Consider the following 21870-nt stretch of genomic DNA (forward strand, 5'->3'; position numbering starts at 1 on the left):
AGCCTCAGGGCTGAAAGGGTCGCACAGAATTCAGGTTTGGTTCCATAAACTGAGTCTGGGAGAGGTGGATGGTTAAAGTAGCCCAATTGCAGCGGAGACCCCAGCATTCTGAAGACAGTGACATGGGACAAGGCCAATGACAGCAGTGGCTATGGAATGGGGCCTGCCTGATCCTGGGAGACAAGCTGTGTGGGCTGTGGCAAGCCCTTTGGACCCCAGAAGACCCTGAGGCTCTGAGTTTATGCTCAGATCGTGACTGTCCTGGTTATTCCCTCTTGGAATAAGAAAGCATTTGTTTATTTATCTATCTATCTATCTATCTATCTATTTATCTATCTATTTATTTATCTATCTATTTATTTATTTATCTATCTATCTATTTATTTATTTATTTATCTATTTATTTATTTTTGTTTTGCTGGAGCCCACAGTAGGGAGACTAAACTTTTAAAGAAATTTTGGAGTTTTACAGAGACCTTGGATTTTAAGAGAGACTAGATATTTTAGAGGCTGAACTTTTCTGCTTGATTTATTTATTGATTTTGAGACAGGGTAGCCCCTGGCTGTACTGGAACTCCCTCTGTAGACCAGTCTGGCCTCAAGTTCAGAGATCCACCTGCCTCTGGTTCCTGAGAACTGGGATTCAAAGGCATGTACCACCATCGTCCACTGAGGCTGAATTTTAAAGTATTTGAATTTGTAAAGACTGTGGAAATTTTAAAGTTATTTATGATTTATATCACAACATTTTTATTAATATGCTATCTTAGTGACAAATGGGGAAGGAAAGGTTCTAACTGAAAAGCAATGTGTTGGAGTTTCAGTTGACAAGGGCTCAGTTGTAGTGGTTAGTTTTATGTCAACTTGACACAAGTTAGAGGCATCAAAGAAGAGGGAGCCCCAAATGCCTCCGTGTCTGTAGACAGGCAAGCCTGTAGGGCATGTTCTTAATTAGTGATTGAAGGGGGAGGGCCCCGCCCATTGTGGGTGGTGCCATTCCTGGGCTGGTGGTCCTGGGTTCTATAAGAAAGCAGACTGAGCAAGCCATGGGGAGCAAGCTGGTAAGCAGTCCCCTCCATGGCCTCTGCATCAGCTCCTGCCTCCAGGTTCCTGCCCTGTTTGAGTTCCTGTGCTTACTTCCTTCAGCAATGAACAGTGATGTGGAAGAGTAATGAGAATAAACCCTTTCCTCCACAAGTTGTTTTTGGTCATGGTGTTGCATCGCAGTAATAGAAACCCTAACTAAGACACCCATCATATAGCAGACACCATGCTAGGCCTGTGGGAATCTGTATCTTTATGCTTCAGGGACATACAGGAAGAAGATGAACTAGAAAGCACTAGAATATTCTGGAACACTGTAGAAGAATGGTTTATTCTGCTTAGAAGAGGATGGGGTGATGCTCATGTTGGGCTGGGAATGAGCCTGTGAGGGTCTTCTGGTCTTTGGCACCCAGGTGTGTGTGGGGAGGGGCAAGAGGGGCTCTGGGGAGCCTCCTAGCCCCATGCAGCCTACAGTAGAGTCTGACTTGACTTCCTCTTGGTGTCTGCAATCACGAGTGGGATGGCTGGCTGGCTGGCAACTGAGTGTTGGCATTTAGATCCTGGCCCATTTTCAGAAAATACCTCAGAGGCAAAATGTGGCCCACAGGGTCCTGTTCACTCCTTTTGAGTGGATATTTTTGCCAAAACTACTCATTTCTGTTACCTTTTCTGCATGCATTCTAGATATTTTTTTTTCAGATATGGGTAATTTGGGTCTTCAGGAAAAGTCAGTAGGAGGACAGGATGTCGAACAAAGTGGTTAGGGAATTCTGGGGGTCTTGGGGTGCCCCTCTACTTATTAGTTTGGTAAAGGACCACTACCAGGCACCTGGTAGTGTCTCTCTGTAGCCTATGCTTGGCCATCAAAGTCTCTGGAAGGGCTGGAGGGTTCAGAGAAGACCCTTCTTCACGTCTTACTTATTAAAGGCTCACAGGGCTGGAGAGATGGCTTAGTGGGTAAAACACTTATTATTCTTGCAGAGGACCTGAGTTCAGGTCCCAGCCCTCATAGGCTCATATGTTTGAAGGTTTGGTTGGTCATTGGGGAGCACACTGCCCGAGAGGGATTAGGAGGTGGGGTCTTGTTGGAGGAAGTGTGTTCCTGCTGGTGAACTTTGAGCCAAGTCAGGCCCAGTGGCTCTCTCTCTCTCTTCCTGCTGCCTGCAGATCTAGATGTAGAACTCTCAGTTATCATGTCTGCCTGCACGCTGCTGTGCTCCCCACCATGAGGATAGGGAACTAAACCTCTGAACCTGTAAGCCAGCTCCAGTTAAATGCTTTCCTTTGTAAGCCGCATTGGTACAGAAAGGGTGGGTGCTCCATCCACAGGTTACTCACCAGCCAGTTCAGGACGCCATCTGCAAGTGGTCTGCGCTGGCTCAGGCAGTGCCAGTGTGGCTCCCTGGAATGCGCTCTCTGTGGCTGGGCAGGCAGGCAGGGCAGCGCCAAACCATACTGCTTCAGACAAGTGTGCACCCCTAACCCCAAGCTGTGTCCCCTCTCCAGGGAAGGCTCACCAACAGTCCCTTCCCCAGACCCATTTCTCACGTTCTCAGCTGATGTTTTTCCCTTTGGGAGTGACCCTCTTATTAGAATTAAGAGTATTCCTAACCCTAGGGCCTCAGTCTCTCTATGCGATTTTCACCCACTTCCCAACCTGAGCCTCAGGATGGAGCAGGCAAGGCCAGGGCACGGGCAGAGTGCAGGTGGGCTTTGGGGTGATGGAGGATGCTAAGGGAAGACTTTGGGGGGGGGGGCAGGGGCAGTGTGGCTCTGTACTAGCCACATAACTGGTGTTTTCTTAGCTTTCTCATGGCCTGCAAGGCAGCTAAAAGGCCAGTCTAAATGACCAGGACTAATCTTTGGGATTAGGCAATGCTTAGGAGCTGCGAGGCTGGGAAGATTTGTCCTTTGGGAAATACTTGCGAGGCTAGAGTGTCCCCTGGCTGACTGACTTGAGGTGGAGGGTGCCCTATGCATGCTTGTCACTGAGGCAGAGCCGCCTCGGGAAAAGACCTCTATTCTGCTTCTCTGTATCTCTCTCACGTGACTTCTCTAAGAGCAACACACCAAGGGGAGGTCATGCGTGGGAACTCCTTTAGCCAATAGTCTTTAAGATACTGGCCCACTTTGGGCATGGTCAAATGTACCACTTCAAAGAGCTGTAGAATATGGCATTTAAATAACTTAGGGTTCTGTTGATGTGAGACACAATTGCTCCTGGCAGCACTGATCTATTCCTGAGAGAATATTGGGCACTGAAGACACGCCACTTGGAGTTTGTTTTCTTCTTGGCAAAACTGGCCTTTGGGCAAAGAACTGCCCACGCCCCGACCACTGACAAAATGCATAGTGTCCAGACTGGACAAACAGGATACAAAAAAAAAAAAACCCAAAACAAAACAAAACAAAACAAAAAAACCTTCAAAATCTTGCCAAGACAGGGTAAGATGGTTTTAAATTTTTCTTTTTAAAAATGGTCTGTCAGTTACTCTAGGCCTTAGCCAAAGTTGGTTACTCCAACATTGCAAATGAGACTTTGGGTGATTGCCCAGGTGGCCAATTATCTCTGTCATTTATTGTACCTTTTGGAAGTTGCTTGATTGTGCTTCCTGCTTATTCAAGTAATATTGTTTTCCTTCTCAGGTCTTTGATGAGGTTGAAGACTAGATAGTCATAGTTACTTTCCTCTCATGACTTGACCAAGCCATATCTAATACAAGACTTAGACGCCTTAGGATAAGATAACTATTAAAACATTTAGCATGAGGGAGGGGGAATGGAGTGGGGGGAGGGGGAGAGGAGTGGGGGAAGGGGCGATGTGTGGGAGGAGGGGGAGGGAAATGGGAAACGGGGAGGAGGCGGAAATTTTTTTCAACAACTAAAAAAAAAATAAACAAAAAAAGAAGAAAAAGATAAAATTATACATCCATAAATGCAATTCAGCATTCAGAGAAATGATGACAAGTGCATCCATATCATTACTTCTACAGTATACTCATGATGACTGAAGGCTAAGAAACTCCTTCTTATATTAACTCATGCTACTTTCTTGCATTGACATGTTATAGTTTTAAAGGCTGCTTTTATTTCACTGACAGCATGATATTCAAAGTGGAAAAATCCGAATTTTATCATCAATCAAACCTTTATGTCTGAGTCCTTAATATAAGAAATGAAAAACATTTTTGTAGCATAGATTAATTTATATTCCTTTTAAGATTTATGTAGTTAAAGTATAAGGGAGTGTAGTTCATTAACCTAAGTTTCATTTTTATTCAGTCTAATGATTACAGTACTTTTCCCATAAAATTTTGAAATCTCAAAATCCTATACTGTACTATTTATACATATGTTGGCTTCCCTTTTATTATATTGCTAATTTTGATAATTTAAATGCAGTTTTTACCATATATCATAATTTCACCATTTGAAATACTCAACTTGTCAAAGATTTACTATTATCATGTAAAAACTTTTGTTTAATGTTTGAATAAAATTAAGTGTATGAAAAAAACATTTAGCATGTTTCTTGCTTGAAATTGTTTATGCTGGTTGTAATTCTAATTTTTATACTTGATATTTGTTTTTATTATATATAAAACTATAGTTTTATACTAGGTTTAGAACTCTTTTATTTTAGACAAAAGGGGGAGGTGTTGTGAGAATTCCTTCAGCCAACAGACTTTAAGATACTGGCCCACGTTGGGCGTGGTCAAATGTACTATATATACAGATGTAAAAGCATGTCCAGCCCCTTGGCAGCTGGATTTGGTTCCTGTTCCTGGATCATGCAGAGGACTGTGATCTGTGGGTCTACCCCAAAGTAAAGAAACTTTTATTATACTCTATTGTGGGCTAGCGGGGAACTATTTTATTGTAACCAACAACATCCTGGAGACATTCCTTTCAGCCTTCAGTGATCATTCCCTTCTCCTCAACACTGACAGTCTTCCATGGCCTTCCTCTGTGTGGCCGCTTCTCCTGGCTCATTGTCCTCTGTCGGAAATAGATGAGACACCTTGCCACTGGCCTTTCATAAGCCAAGGAACCCTGTGAAAATCTTGTAGAGAAAAAACGTGTTTCTGGGGACTCAGATTCTAAGTTTTTGTTCATTATGTTGAACCAAGGGCCATTATCATTTGTGACTTGATTTTTACACTTACCAAGTTTGTCTGGTGAAGGGTAAATGTGGCCATTCCAGCAGAGGCAAATGTAGCTGCTAATGTCTTACCTGTGGGGCTTCCATGTGTTCTTGTTCCTGGGTGGATTTGTTTTATGTGTAGGGGGTATTATTTTACTTGCATGTACATGTAGGTACCATGTGCATGCATTGCCTGAAGAGGCCAGAAAAAGGCATCAAATTGCCTGGGACTGGAGGTACAGACAGTTGTGAGCTGCCATATGGGTGTTGGGATTTGAACCCAGGTCCTCTGGAAGCACAACCAGTTCTCTCAACCACTGAGTCATCGCTCCAGCAGAAACGAAGCCGCTTCACCCCGTCCTACAGCCCCACTGGTGGGGAAACCTTTTAAACTCTTCTTTGCACTTAGAAACCTCACCTGTCCATTTCTTGTCCTGCCCCCCCCCCCACCAGAGACAGAGCCTGGCTGTCCTAGAACTTTCTCTGTAGACCAGGCTGGTCTTGAACTCAGAGATCTGCCTGCCTCTGCTTCCTGAGTGCTGCTAGTAAAGGTGTGCACCACCATGCCTTTTTTTTTTTTTTACTGTAAAACAGGCTAGAGGCAGGATACTTGCCAAAGAGGTGTCTACTGAGAATTCACTGGTTTGTAGGAGTTCTGAAATTCATCCCCCTGGGGTGTAAAATCCAGATTCTGCAGTTAGGGTTATGCGGAGAAACCCGGTCTTGAAAAATTCCAAACAGGAAAAGAAAGAAAAAAGAAATTAAATCTGGAATCTCGGGAGACCAGGTCAAGAATTTCCTAGTGGGCTCTGACTCTCTTCCTTGGGTGGGGAAAGTTTCCTTTGTTCCTTGGCATGTTGTGCTGTAGCGCAAATTCTAATTGGTCTTAATAATAAAAACCTGAGTCAGATTACAGGGTAAATGCTGAAAGATCAGAGATGTAAAGGAACCAGCCAGTAGAGAGACTTTTTACCTCTACCAAATCATCGAACAGAAGGGGCAAGATCCTGCCTCTGTGAATCCTCAGACTGCATGCTCCGAGCTCCTGTCTCCTCCCACCTCTCTCTGCTCTCTCTGCCCATCCATATCGCTCCTGTCTCCTCCTCCCCAGTGCTGGGATTAAAGGTGTGCGCCACCACTGTCTGACCTCTATGGCTAACTAGTGGCTTAGATCTGCACTCTGATCTTTAGGCAAATTTTATTTGTTAGATCACAAACAAAATATTACCCCATTGTGCTGTTAAGTCTCCTACCCTCTGGAGATTCCCCTTGCCCTGTTGCTGTCCTTGGCCACCTCTCAGGTGGTCAGCGTGTAGTCTGCCCAGCTCTAGCTGTCACTACCAGCCTAGGACCTGTCTGAGGGCTCGGGGAGCAGACGCAAACAGCAGGACGCATTCCTAAACTGTAGTGTCAGGATGAGGTTTCTATGACAGTGTTGTTTCCTCGGAGATGCAATATACTTTTGACCATCTGCACCCCACCAAAGTCTCTTCCCAGGTTTTCAGGATTGCCTGGTTTCCTTCTTCTTTAATGGCTCTGTCATGTTTTCCTGTCAACCTACTGCTACAGTCTTCAAGGGACTGGGAATGATATACATGGGTCGCCATTCTGCAGTCTTGACATTCGCTGGAGGCCCGGTTCATTTGTTCAGTTGAGTTTTGCTTAGGTTTTGTAGCTAAAACTATTTCTCTCCCTCTCTCTTCCTCCTCCTCAGCTTCCTGAGTGCTGGGCTTGTGTGAGCCAAGCCTGCCTCCTCCTCCTCAGTGAGCTTTTTTGACTTCTACAGTCCTTCATGTTTTGAATTTCATTTTCTTTAGATTGTTTTCAAATAGAGGAGTGTCCCTTGCTCCTCCTCTCAGATCTCACGCTGTAGACCAGGCTGGTCTTGTGCTCAGAGAGATGGCCTGCCCCTGCCTCCACATTGCTGGGATTAAAGGCGTTCAACATCACACCTGTCTGGTTCCTGCCTAATTTTAACCTCTTATAAAAATTTGCTGAGGGCTGGAGAGATGGCTCAGTGGTTAAGAGCATTGCCTGCTCTTCCAAAGGTCCTGAGTTCAATTCCCAGCAACCACGTGGTGGCTCACAACCATCTGTAAAGAGGTCTGGTGTCCTCTTCTGGCCTGCAGGTATACATGTACACAGAATATTATATATATATATATATATATATATATATATATATAGTAAATGAATAAATTTTTAAAAAATACTTGCTGAGAAGAATAAAGCAAACCTTGCCGCGTGGTGGCAGCAGACGTCTTTAATCCCAGCACTTGGGTGGTGGAAGTAGGTGGATCTCTGATTCTGGGACAGTCTGATCTATAGAATGAGTTTCAGCATAGCCAGGGCTACATGGAGAAACCCTGTCTCTAAAAACCAACAGAACAAGACAAAACAAAAACAACAAACAATCTAACAAAACAACTCAAACCCCCAAAACTTTGCTCCTGGTGATGGTGCCCACTTCCCCCGCGAACATTCTAGCCATTCCTGACCAGCCCCCTTGAGTTGGGGGGCCAGTGTTTCATCTTGGTCCAGGCTGTATTCAAGCCTCACCTGGATCACAATATTCTTGCCCTAAGATCAATTTCTTTATTTTCTCACCTGCCATGCCAATGCCACACATTTTATATGTTTCATCTTAGTGCATGTGTGTTGGACACATGTGCCATGCTGTGCTTGCAGAGGTCAGAGGTCAGCGGGAGCTGGCTCTCTCCTTTCACCACGTGGGTCCTGGGATCAAACCGGGTCCCCAGGCTGGGCAGCAGGCATCATTGACCCACGGAACCATCTCAGTGGTCCGTATTTTAGATTTTTATTGTAGAAGGGATTCCCTTTCAGGAACTGATCTCTATATTGAAGTAGGCTCAATAGCAAGAACAAGCCAATACTTTCAATGGCCCGACATAATGTAAAGGGTTTGGGGGCTGTCTGGCCAGTCTGCACACGTGGTAACTTTATTCCAAGGTTACCTATTGAGGGAGCAGACATCTAGGGGCTTCCCAGATTTCCCGGGGATAAATGAGAGACCCTGGAGTTGAACTGACTGGGACCAGGCGCACAGCCTGCTGTCCATACCTCAGTGGCCCGTGGCAGCTGAGATATGTAGCTGTCCTTCCGCACTCAGAGGGTTGCCTTCTGCCATCAGAATTTTCCTTCTGCTCTGCCTTTCCACCCATCAAGGCTTCAGCAGTCTCTCACAAGCAGTCCTGGTTCATGGGTAAAGATTTTGAGAGAGCCGCTGCCACAAAACCCAAGACACCACATAAACAGAACATAAAGGAATGGGATGTCAAGTGTCTTTCTCATAAGGGATCTGGAGTCCAGCATTGTTTTAGAAGTGGCATCAAATGCAGTGTCCTCACAGAAGGCACCCTACATGGCATTTATGAATTTAAGTAGGACAAATATTTAAGAAATGGTGAGCCTAGCCTGGTAGCCTATGCCTGTCATCCCAACAACTTGGGAAGCTGGGGCAGGAAAATTACAAGTTTGAGGCCTGGCTGAGCTCCACAGTGAGTTTGAGGTCAACCTGAACAAATTAGCAAGATCCTTTCTCATATTCAAAAAATAAATAAAAAAGGTTTGGAGATATACTTAGCAGTAGAGTGATTGCCTAATATGCCCAAGACCCGTGTCCAAACCCAAGTCCCCCCAAATAAATCAATAGATAATAAATTAATGGTGTGGAGGGGGATGGTCTCAGTGCTTGAGAAGGTTTGCATCTACTGATCTGCTTCTACAGGATGGGGTTGGGTTGTTTCTGGGCAGTACAGGTGCCGCAGCCTCTTTGAGGCTGATTCTCCCTGCGTTGGAGAGGAAGTAGAGTTAAGGAAGCTGTAGGTCTCTCTGGTTACCCTGAAGAGCAGGAATCCAAGAAAGGAAGGCAGTGGAACGGTCACAGGAGTTTGTGAAATACAGGGGCCTGGCTAAAGCCACAGCCATTTGTCTGCATGGCTGAAGAGGTTGGGGGATCTATTATTGAGGGTCTTCTTGGTTAGGGGCCTGCTGGTCCAATGGTCTACAGGGTCAGTGGTTTGTAGAATCAGGGGTCTGCAGGGTCAGGGATCTGCAGAGTCAGGGGTCTATGGGGTCAGGAGTCTGCAGAGTCAGGGGTCTATGGGGTCAGGAGTCTGCAGAGTCAGGAGTCTGCAGGGTCAGGGGTCTATGGGTCAGGAGTCTGCAGGTCAGGGCTCTGCTCCGGCAGATCTCATGAGCTGAGCAGTTGGATGGCTGAGTGGATCCAAGCAGGTGAGTGATGGGAACAAGGGACTGCGGCTGCTGGAGTTCTGGGTGAGAAGATGGGGGGAGTAAGTAAGGGGCCACAGAGTTTAGGGTGAACTGGGAGGCAGAAGATCCTGAGGATACTGAAGATTGAAGCCAGGACAAGAGTGCTGGGGAGAACATGGAGGCTGGACACCGAGAATGTGAAGTGGGTCATTGTGGGTAACACTATGCTGGTTCTTTAAAGGTTGCCATGAAATTCTCATATGGTGCAGTAATTCCACCTTTATAAGACATATTTGAAAGAATCAAACACAGGGGTTTAAAAATAATTTGGCTCAAGTTCACAGTGGTGTTAGAAAAGCCACAGAAAAGCCGGGCAGATGTTCATACCAATGTGGTGTTTTCCTAGAGTGGACTACTACTCAATCTGCAAAAGAAAATGCTAACCCTAAAGACATTACTCCCAAATAAGACAGGCAGAGAAGGACAGATAATGAACAGCTGCATGGATATGAAGTCCATGGAACAGGCAAATCATAAAGCCAGAATGCAGTGGTGTCTGATGGGTGGAGAGAAAGGAATGGCCTATTTTGTAGACACAAGGCAAAATCCAAAACAAGCCACAGAAGTAAGAGCTGTGAGTAGGGGAGGATCTGGCATCTTCTGGGCTTCCTGAGGTGGTGTGCGCACGCACTGGCAGCAGGGTCATGGAACACTGAGGTTGTCTGTGGAGTTCAGAATCAAACAGCAGAATACAGGTGTGGGAGAAGAGCTCTAGTTTTCAGTGTGAATCCTTTCGGAGACAGAGAGCAGTTTCCGAAAGGCTAAAGAACTTCCTTACAGATATTACGTTGCAATGGTGCCCCCTAGCGAGGCTCTGGAGAAGGAAGCTGCTGAACAAAGTACAGTGATTCCAAACAGTTTAATGTAATTCCAAGACAGTGTGACCACATCTCTACACATATACAATATGCATATGTGAGTGTACAGATTCCATTAATAACTCGCTTCACCTCAGAGACCGAAAAAATGATCAAAAAGAAACTGAGTAACAAGCTATAACAGAGTTCACCACAACAGGACCCCCCCTTCCTCACCCTACAGTTAGTAATATTACAATTAAAATAACTATATTCTTCTATAATTTTTCTGTTAAAATCATCTCATAAATTTACAATGCTATTATTAGTTTCCAAGACTAATATAAATTCACTCCATTTTTCTACAACGAAAATGATGATTAATTTAGAAGCGCACGACATCATGATGAAAACAAGCATTTTAGTAGCAACAACTTCATCAGTTAAGAATTAGTTTTCTTGAAAAACATTCTAAAGCCAAGTAAAATATCCACCCTTATAACATATCTATAATGAGACTAAGGAACAGGCTACAGAGGTCTACGACACACTGGTTTGTCCTTTTAAACAAAAGTAGACATTATAAATAAAAAGAAGAGACACGCCACAGAGGAGAAGGAGGTACACGAGAAAATACTGTTGCACGCAATAGTTCCCACATAGATTAACATGGATTAACACTTTATCACAGAAACCGTACAGTGAAGGGACACGCTGGCCAGGGCTTTCAAGGGGTTGTCGAGACTGAGCTGAGCTGACCTGCTAGAGAAACATCTAGGTGAGATGGCCTGGGGGAGGGAGCCTCCTTCCTTGGACTGGGGAATGGGCATTGACGGGTCCCCTCTTCTCCGTTTTAGTCCCAGGGAGTGTGTCTTCCTGCCCAGAGCGTCCTGAACCCACAGGCAGCTGAAAGGTAAGCATTGCTACCGATCTCTCTCGCCCGCCGTCTTCACGGTGCCATTTTTTTTTAAAATGTGAGATAATATCAGGCTGTAGCTGAATGCATGCGGTCAGAGCAAAATGGGTGGAAAAGCCCAGTCATGCTGGTCTGTGTCCCTCCCTCTCCCAGGCCTTTGCTGCTGGAGACCCGCAGAGCAGCAGAACCCTCACAGTCTCCCAGCTCTGCTGAGGTGAGGTGGATGGCGAGGGCTGGGTGCTGGGGCCTTAGCTGCGAGTGAAGGAACAGGATGCACCTTGCTCATTGGACACATCAGTGCTCTCCAACCTCTAAAGGGCTCCTCTTCCTTCTCATCCATAAAGCTATACTTTTCCTATCAGAAAATTTGGCTTGATATATATATACACAAACATATATATCAACATCTCTATCTATACAGTGCTTCTACTACACTAGGAATCCTGCAGCCCCAACATACGCCTTTCTTGTCAACTTCATTTGGTTAAAAACACACACACACGCAAAGGGGTGAAGGGTGCTTTTGGGGCTAGAAATGATTGTGCCCTGGGTAACCCATGGAAGAAAGCCAGTCTCAAATGGGCAGTACACAAGACAGAAGGATGTGGAAGGGCAGGGAGCTAGCCGACTTGGAGACAGCGTGAACAGGGCCTCTGCTTTGAAGGGTGTGTGTATATTCGTCTTGCTCAGAGTCACCGCCACGTTCAACTTCCTATGTCCTTCCTCCTAACCTGAGCCAAAGCACTGACACCTCAATAGCAAATCCACTGTCCGTCAGCCCAGCAGGGAGCCAGGGAGGCAGGAGTGAGGCTCTCAAGGCTAAGCAAGTCTTCTAGTTGACTGGAGCTTCCTGGAAGTCCTGAGCACCTGAGCAGAGCAGGTCTGTGCTGACAGCAGGGGGCAGAGGTGGCAACAGAAGCAAGGAGTCAATGCAAGGGGGAGGGGCAGGGGAGATCCATTTTTGGAAGTTGGTTGAGAGGAAACTAAAAAGAGCGACAGCAGAGCCCTTCTTTAGATACAGTAAATTTAAACTTTTCAAATAATAATGAAAAGCCCATTTCTATACCTCTCATTTTTAAAAACATGGGTTAGCTCCAAAGACAATGACACAAAATTCATTTGGTTTATTAGTGCAAAGGAAAACACACACACACACACACACACACACACACACACACACACACACACCAGGATCTCAGAGTATGACTAAGGAGGGTGAGATGAAGAGCATCGTACAGGACGTTCATTCTCAGAGACCACAGGCGCACGCCGCCAGCACTGGCCTGGCCGCAGGGGCAAAGCAAGCAGAGGTGAGCAGCCCTGTACCTCGTGCTGCAGCTTTCAAGGTGTCTGTGGAGGAACAATCACATCACATATTGATCACCATGGGTCCTCCACAGTTCAGTGGTAGCACAGGAAAAATAAAATAAAACCCAGTCCACATAGTGAGTTCCAGACCAGCCAGGGCTACATGGCGAGACCCTGTCTTAAAGACAAAACACAAGACAAAAATAAAACACCCCCAAGCCCAACAAGATGATCAGGAAAACTGGTATTTCCTGTCTTCTCCTGCTTACCAGTGGAGCCCACACTTGGCTCTGAGGCCCGTTTCACTGTAAATCCCCTCCGTGGACCCAGCGCCATGGGCCACCCTTCGTCCACCCCAGCTCCTTCGGTCCATCAGCAGAGGCCTCTGAACTAGGTTTCACAGCGTAGCCGGACAATGGGTAAATTAAAGTACACATCATTTTACATGGGTTTTGTTCTTAAAGAAAAATGACTAAGACAGTAGTGATATGTGAAAACCCGGCCAGTGAAGATGGCATAACGGTATGGTTCTCCTTCTCAAAATGCTGACCTCTAGAGGTTCACTGGGGACCCAGAAACAGCAACCATACCTTCACAGCTGCTGAGAACCAGCACCACCTACTGCCAGGTGAGGGATCTAGTCCTGAAGGAAGCATTCAAGCCAAGACAAAGTTGATGGAGCAGGGATCACTTCTCACCGCCCCTCCATGCTGTCAAGGCCTCGATGACAAGTACCGATCCTCATGGCACAGGACCCCGCATCTGGCCCAGGCTCAGGACTTACCCCTTCCCATTCCCTCTAGACTTCCTCTCACATTCTCTCAGGGTCCCTGGAAAGCAACAATAAAGGAAACGCGCATATTGGGCTACAAGCAGTATAAGCGGAACATGCCTGCCTCAGGGAGACACAGCTTCTGGTTTAAGAGTCAATCAATCGCTGTGGTTGAAGATGGCAGTTAGGAACAATTTTCTTTTAAGAAGTACCAGGTTAAATGTAAACTATAAAGTACTTAAACTATAAAATGTAGCCAGAGTATGCTTGAGTATCCACAGTTAACTGTGGAGTTTACTTGATACCGGAGAGCACAAAGGGCATGTTACGTGGTGAGGAACACGCTCCACACAGCCTTGACATCACACTGATCATGACACAAGGCCATCTCTTCTGGTAGAAGGGCGAGCTATTCTCAGGACTCACTTCGGCAACAGTGACCGGGGTATGCGTTCATCCTTACTTTCAGCCCATGGAGAATTCATAGTCTTTTGAATGACAAGGTCAAGCTGGCTACATGATTTCAGAAAAGGCTAAAACCAGGACGAATGCCCATATTTGAGGTAATTATTGCCATTGGGTCACAGTTTGCGTAAGGTAACATATCTAAACCAGCTGAGACCGTTGCGAGGTGCTCTGCCAGAGGCCCAGAACACCACTGACACCAGCCAGGACCTCAGAGCTACACTAGCTGGGTTCACTTCCAATGAAGTTAAAGTTCTAGAAGAATTTAGAACTTGTGTAAACGACCTAAGAACTTAGGCAAACAAGCCTGGAGACAGTCAGTAAAGACATTTTTAAAGAAAAGAGAAAGCCCAACCGAAACAACTGAGCAGATACAGTGCATGGTGAGAGTCTTTAAGAAATGGAAATCTAGTCCTAGAGCATTTCCAGGTTTTTGTTACCTCTCAAGGGAACTAAACTGTGGTGTTAGCGCTCCCAATGGCATGACAGTCTGAGGCGCCTCTTTCTCACTTCCTGGCTTGGTTGCTTTGCTCTGTCATGCTCTGTCCATCTCTTTGAGAAGGTCTCTTTTGCAAGAAAATGTGATTTTGTTCCTCTTCCCAGCTTGCCTTCATCCTCCCCTTCCTCCTCTTTTTTTGTTTTTCTTTTTTTTTTGTTTTTGTTTGTTTCTTCATAGAAAAAAAAAGTTCCTGGACACAGACCAAGATGGTATTTACAAATTTGGTGTGAACCTGGCCCCTGGTTCTGCCCAGAGCTGAAGAGAGGGTCTGCTACAGAGATCAGAGCTGCCAAGGTATTTATCAAGTACAGTAAAAAATAGCATTTTGGAAAAAAAATATATACTTTTAGTATTGCCTTTCTAGGATTAACTATAAGCAAGAAAAATCATCTTATTTATTTAATTTTATAGAAGAAAAGAACACTTTCCCTTCAGTCTGACAGGAGTTGTAGCAGTGTGACTAAAGCTAGTTGCTGGAAAGAAACCAGAAAGGAATTCTAGGAATCCAGAGAAACTCCCGACTGTTCTTAAAGTCAAACTCCTCCTCTTCCACCTGCATCCCATCCAGGAACCCTCTTTGCACAGACACGCTGAGCCCACAGCAGCATAGGGAAGACAGAGCGTGACATTCAGCAAAGGACTGTCCTCGCTGTACACAGGGAGGCAGCTGAGGCTGGGTCTGTGAGCTAGTTCTAGAGCCAAGCAGATAGAAGGTCAAGCTCGTTCCTTCTCACCAGCTGGGTGGCCTGGGCAGCTTACGGGCGCTTTAAGCCAGGTGCCTCATCTGTACAGGGACTGACGTGGCTGGTGTCACGGGGCTCACTGAGCAATTCTTAGCCTGTGTTTGGCACTTAGGGAATGGGAGCGTCATTGAATGACCCATTAGAGATAGGCTGTCACTGTAGTTAGTAGTTAAACAGGGAAACAAATTTTACATCAGTAAAGTCCTGATTAACAAAAAAATAGGATTAAAAACTTGGGGATTCTGAAATGTATCACGCTTTTCCTTTCTCACATTCCAGTTTCTCAGAGGGACAGCTCTTCTATCTGTCAAACAGGGGGTATTGACTTCTTGCCAGGGGTGGGTGGTCGTGATGGGTCTGTGAGAGGATGCTCAGCAAGGCCTTGGCATACTGTGAACACTCAATAACCGTCGGTGAGTCCTCATACAAGGGGTAGTCCTAGCACACTACTGTGTGCAGCAGGAGGTCATCTGTGCAGTGCTCTCCTGCACTGGTCTGGGATGCGGGACCCTGAAAGGATTGGGGAAGGGTCTGTGACAAGGAGCCTCAGGCTCTCTTTTCTGGCAACTCTGAGCCAGAAGGAAAGAGACTGCTCTAAAGACCCGGGAAACCTCTCTTCAGTTGGTCACTACAGAGAGCCATAGTGCCAAAGTGTTCATGAGGTTGCTTTTGCAATTAAGTATGCCTCATTTCGCCATCTTTGGTTCTTCAGTGGCTTGATGGATTTGTCTGAGTACTGCTTGTTGAGACCGGGCAGGTGGACAGATGCTGCCATCTCAAGCCGGTCCTGTGCATCCGGAGCCCGAGAGGCAGCGTGGGTCACCAGGGAAGGGTTGCTTGCTTGTTTGCTAGCTCCCCACAGAAGCATGAGATCAATTAAACACAAATGAACACTGTAGGGGCCTCAGTTACCTAGGAACAGCAGCACTTAGGACTAGACTTCACTCCTCTTTAAAGATGAGTGGTTTTGAAATAAATGCAGTGAGAGTAAAAAAAAAAAAAAAAGGAGGCAGGACAGGGAGGGGAATAAATGAATAAACGGAACTGCATCACTGAAGCCAGTATTGCCCAAGGGAACAGGGGATGACATTTGTCTGCCTGTAAAGGTGTCTTTGGCTAAAGAAAGGGACAGTTTTACTTTCCTCTCTAATTTGGTAAGGACATCTCTGGCCTGCTTAATTTTGAGGACCCCCACCGAAAATCTGAAAAGCACATAAGAGGGAAAACAGGAATGAGGAGCGAAGCCTGGGAGACCCTGGGGCAATGTGCTGTGGTCCAGCGCCTGGCTGGGGGCTGTGTGGTCTCGGGCTGGGCTATGGAAGGAACTCTCTCTGCTAGCTCTCTCCTGTCTTCTGTCCTAGCAGCTACTTGGCAGGCCAGCAAGAGCCCTGCGCACATCCTACTCTGCCCTCAGCCAGATGATGAGAACCTGGGGGAGGGAGGGACGGAGTAAGGACCCAATCACCCTTACTACCATGAACCACCAGGAGTACTTCCTTAAGCCTCCTCAACATTAACTCCACTCACTAAAGTCAGCCAATGCACTCCCCCGCCACACCGTTCAAAAGTGTCTGCATCTCCTAAGAGCTGGTCTAGGGAGGTCCTATCGGCTGTGCTGACCTCCTTTCCTGACCTGCTCCATGCAATGGTTGGTCAGCTTCAATCCTTAGAAGCAAACAGAACAAAGCCAAGTTGGCTTTTATAGTGGAAAACAACCTTGCCCCAGGAAGGAGAGAAACTTGAACACAGTCCAGGGGACACTGGCCCCCTCCACCCACCCCTTTTCCTCTGAACCATACCAACCACATCCACTTCACAGGGTTAACTGACATGAACACCAGCCTTGCCTACCCACTGGCCCGCTCATCTGCTTTCCTAAAACATCACTCCGACATACTGACACACAGGCCCGTGTGCCAAGGCCCAGATGGTCAGTAAGAACCCAGCGAGCAGCAGAGTCTGCTGACCTGAGGGTCATGAGTGCCACAGACCTGTTTCCTTCTCATCTTCCTCAAGCTGAGCAGTGTTTCTTCACTAGAGAAGGCCCAGAGACACATGGTCTACTAAGGACTAAGTGGCCCCCTCCCACTGAGAGCGTACGTAGTACCAAGGACAGCAGCCTTTCTTCCATCTTTGCAAAGGGATGAGGTGCTGAGCACCTCGGGAACTTAGGTGAGGGTGCTGACTGGCTGGGGTATTGTGTGACTCCTGTACATGGACTTGAGAACAGGGGAGGCGCGGGAGTGGAATGGAGGTTTGCCGAGTGGCTATCTTCTGTTCGGGGAACTTCCTTCACCGGGGGCCTGCTTGTTCTGAGTGACAGTGGGTAACGCACACACACCATCACCACAATGCACACACTGAAGGGCACAGTTAGAGCCCGGGAAGGAGGTGGCTACAAGTCCCACTGTGCCCTTCACTTGCCAGTGATTTAGGAGTCCTGCAGCATCTGAGCAGCTGCTGGTCTGTCTGCGTGGGGCTCTCTTATGTCTCATTCCTTGACTTCGCTCCCTAGAACAGCGTGCTGGGAAGATAGATGTCTGGGAAGAAGCAGACCAGGGAAACAGGAAGGGTGGCAACTGAGCAGAAGGACAGAGTGAGGCAGAAATATCTCACAAGGAGGCACTGGCTGCCCATAACCTTCACTGCACCTAATGGCTTCTGGGTGGGACCACTGTCTCTGCACTGAAAGAGCTGAGCTGAGTGACGGGAAAAATGAAGGTAAGGAAAGGTCGGGGCAGCTTTGAGAGGGGCCTTTGGAGCTGACTGTCAGATGTGAGGCAGGCTAAGATCTGGTCAGTAGTTTAGATGCGGAGGGAAGCACAGAGAACGTGGGAGAAACTGCCAAAGGTCCAAAAGACATTGTACCAACAGCGGTTGAGTACCCAGCTGGGCCATGTGAGAAGGACCCAATGTATCCGAGTCTCTGCTTTGCAGTAGCCTTCTTTGCAGCTCTCTATGGGACAGAGATGACAGGAACAATTTTTCCTAATTCCTGAGCCTTCTTTCCTTTTTTTTTTCCATTCCCTCGGACAAGACTGGACATCTGTATGTCCCTCCAGTCTACTCATATACTCACAGCTATAGTAAAACAAATTTACATATTACGAAGAAAACACAAAGATACTTGGAATAAATGTGTTCACACCCTGACTAAAATAGCAACAAGGTGATAATGATCATAATTACAGTGGCAATAACACAATAATCAGTACGATAAGACTAACTTATGAGCAACAGGGAACATTCATGGTTGGTCTGGAAGGAGAAGAGGAAAGGACAGAAGGGGTGGAAGAGCTTCAGTGTCAGCGGACAAGAAGAGATGGAGGACAAGTCCTCCCTCTTCTAGACCAGCTCTGGACCGCGCTGGCCCTCCAGATCCCACCACAGAGCAAGGCAAACCCAGGCCCACTTCCAGTCAGGACTTAGTACGAGAAGGCCCCAAGGGAAACTGCTGCCATCTGACTGCTGGAAGCTCCGTGACAGATGGGTTTCCATGCTGGTGAGGCTCCAGGAGCCTCTGGCTCAGGGGTTCTCCAAAGGCTTTGATGCCCACCCCACCTTGAACTGACTTTTCCTGTTGTCTCACTTTCAGCTAAAGCCAGGCTTGGGCTAAAGTAGCTGACTAGGACAAGGATGCAGCTTCCCTCTAGTCCTTGGCTGGAGTGGGTCAGGCCTCGCCAGGCTCTAGCATCTCTTCTTTTTGGCCAAAGGTGCACTAAGACATATCCAGTTGGGGGACCTTATAAGAATCAATGGGTGGGGAAGTTTCCAGAGTTTTTCACAGCTAAAAGCTAAGTAAGCTTTGTTACTGAAGGAAGGCAGGTCTCATGAGGGAAGTCTTTCACAGTAGATTGCTCAGGGCCTACAGAGGGAAGGCAGGGAGGATACTGGGAAGGCTGGACTGCTGACCACAAACCTTCTACCTGAAGATGTGGATTAGGGGCTAGCTAGGACTCACACCAGGCTCAAATAATCCATACCACGCTGCTATGTCCCATCCTGGACCTGACTGTCTCCAACCTCCATGGCTTCAGAGTTTCCCAGTAGGAACAGAAAATTCCTACCCACCTCACTGTTCAAAGCTGGAGAAAACATCCAGAATGCAGAGGGTGAAGGGCAGATTTCTTTGAGGCTTAATTGTCCATGGGAGTGTTTTCCCAAATGTCCCTCCAGCCCCTCTGCCTGCTCATCTCTCAAAGGCAGAGGTCCAAGTGGACTGGGAGACCTAGGTTCATTGCAACAGCAGATGTAGCAGTGGCGGTCTGCAGGGGAGCCCGACCGGAGTCCCTGGAGCTGGTGGAGAGATATGCAGGTATGTCTGAGACTACTAGGCTTCTGTGGGAGGGAGGGACTGGGGAGGGACGCAGAAATGGGAACAGGTCTCCTGCCTCTCCCCAGATGGCTCCAGGAAGCGGGTGGTGGGTCTGGAGGCTGAGGCAGCTGCCTGGCGAAGGTCCTTAAGACCCCCTCACGCCATGTGTGGCAAAGCTAGGGCAGGGTGGGGAGTCTCTCTGGACCTCTGCCCTCAGAGGAAAACTCAGAAGAACCAGATGTCGCCAGTGTCCCCCACCTGGCTCTTACATCTCTCCTGAGATCCCCGCCTCCCCGCTTTTAGTTATACAAGCTTCTTTGAAATCCTTCTGCTCACAATGAGCCCAGGAAAGACAATCCACATGACATTAAAACAATACAAAACCAAAAAGACCCAAGTAAAGTACTCTTTTAACAGCTTAACAAAAGAGCTGAGAACATATCTGACCTGCCCCAGCCAGTTTCTTGGAGTACCAGTGGAAGTTACCCTTCACCGTGTCTGTCTGTCGGTCGTTAAGGCACTAGGAGGGAATGATGTAAAATCAAGACTGCAAGGGCTGTGACGGCGGTGCCAAGGGACACACGGGGAGGGTGGCAGCCCCGTTCACACCCACACGTGCTCACGTACACTCGCTCGTTCACCTAGACCACCACATTGGCTCCTGCCGATGCTAGATCACTTGTTTTGTGCAATCGTATTGAGGGATAGTCTATTGGTGGGAAACGAGGGTGCAGAGCGCTACATTCTACCAGGGTGTCCGTGACGACCTAGCCCTATGCTACACCACTAGGGGTTGATTCGAGATAAAAAGAAAAATCACAGAAAAGAAAAAAATTAAAGACTGCAACACACATTATTATGATATCTGAGGAATAACATTGCTTAGAGATTTATCCAGAATACCCCAAAAGAGGAAACCTGCCCCTCTCCTGAGGGTCTTCCATCAGTCTGGCTGACCCCACTGTTCCTGACGAATGAGCCAGAACTGGACTTTGCCATCCCCAGACCAACCCCAAATATGAGCCTCCTCAGGCCACGGCCTGATACTTGAAAGGGGTGTTGACCCTTTTGGAGTTCCGGAAAAATCCCTAATTTTCATGTTCAATTAATTAAAAATCTATTGGATTTCCATATCAGGTCTCCTTGACAGCAAATTCTTCAATGTCACTTGCTGCCATATGAAAATAATCTTTAAAAAGTTCATAAAGTTCTTCAAAAACTGGGGCCCCTTGCTTCCAGAATCTTCCTGTAGCTCTTCTTTTTTTTCCAGTTTGGTGCAGAATGGGTTTGTGAGCTGAGTTTTTTCTTTTTTTACTCTTTTGTTACTAATTTTTCTTTTTCTTTTTTTCCTTTTTCTTTTTTAAAATAAAAAGCATAGATTTCCCACTCCTTAATCCCTTCCTTTTAAAAGGTTCTCTTCTCTGCTCTAAGTCCTCCCACTTCCTAGTTCAAGTTTCACTTCTGTCCTGACTGTCCCCCCCCTGCCCCATTTGCATTGCTTGTGTGCGGCACCTGCAGTATAAAACCCCAGCTCCCCAGGTCTGTGGGAGCTCCTCCACCCCCTCCCTGCGGGTCCCTCCAGTGTTTATATGTAAGGGTATTGGTTGACCTTGGCAGGACTCAGTGGGTATCCAGTGTAGACGGTGGAGGCTGGCGAGGCGCTGATGTAGGTCTGATGGGCAAACTGGGCTGGATACTGACTGGGGTGGATGGTGGGTGAGGGTAGGACCCGGGGCCCCATGCTCACGGGGACTTGGTGGACGATGCCGGCCGGATAGGCAGTGTGCTGCACAGTGTGGCGTGCTGAACCTTGGGATGCCACCAGGTGGGCTACGGTGCCGGTGGAGCCTAGGGCTGTGGGCGCGGTATAGGTGTAGAGGTGAGGCTGGGTGGGGAGATGGGCAGCTGCAGCCAGGTGGGGGTGTACAGTGCCATGGCTGGGGCTGTTGTGCGGGAAGGTGTATGGAGCCTGGGCCATAGTCGGAGTGATGTAGGCCTGCTGCCGACGGTGACTCCCAGTGCGGTCTGTAGCCATGTGCTGCTGAGCCTGAGAAGGAAACGTAGCAGAGGGATGGTGTTAGGGGCAGGAGGGGAAGGAGGAGGGACAGGGTGGGAAGCAAGAGTGACAATACATGCTTCCCTTAAAAGCAGAGAACATGCCCGTGGCGCACGCCTTTAATCCCAGCACTCAGGAGGCAGAGGCAGTCGGATTTCTGTGAGTTTGAGGCCAGCCTGGTCTACAAGAACTAGTTCTAGGACAGGCTCCAAAGCTACAGAGAAACCCTGTCTCAAAAAAACAAAAAGCAGAGAATATAAAAATTTGTCTGAAATGAGAAAGTGATGTCTGACTGGCCAGTCACCAGACTAGGGTGATACTCAGCCAGTCGGGAGCAAAGCCAGTGGGCTGCTCTGCTGAAGTCATCCCTCTCTGAGAAGTGACGGCTTTCCCACAGGCTGTGACACCTCACTCTGGGGACTTCCAGAACCAGTCCAAGCAAAGAGCCCTCTCTTCTGCAGAGAACCCAAATCACTGGGGCATGTGTGCAAGTCCTAGGGTACTTTTTCCATGGGTCT

General features: G+C 47.3%; 1 protein-coding gene across 5 annotated transcripts in view; it reads right to left on the reverse strand.

The window, feature by feature from the left end:
* Nucleotides 1-10325: 10325 nt before the first annotated feature.
* Nucleotides 10326-21870, reverse strand: part of LOC121435438 (homeodomain-interacting protein kinase 2) — a 194834-nt gene continuing 183289 nt past the window's right edge. For all 5 annotated transcript variants that reach the window (XM_041634756.1, XM_041634758.1, XM_041634757.1 and 2 more), the window contains exon 15: nt 10326-21343. In XM_041634756.1, coding sequence (XP_041490690.1) covers nt 20882-21343 — 462 coding nt within the window. In that variant the 3' untranslated portion in view covers nt 10326-20881. The remainder of the gene's footprint in view (nt 21344-21870) is intronic.

The sequence above is a fragment of the Microtus oregoni genome, unplaced genomic scaffold (genome assembly GCF_018167655.1).
Source record: "Microtus oregoni isolate MIOR12 unplaced genomic scaffold, Mior012 000046F_ref0000063, whole genome shotgun sequence".
NCBI classification, from domain to species: Eukaryota; Metazoa; Chordata; class Mammalia; order Rodentia; family Cricetidae; genus Microtus; species Microtus oregoni.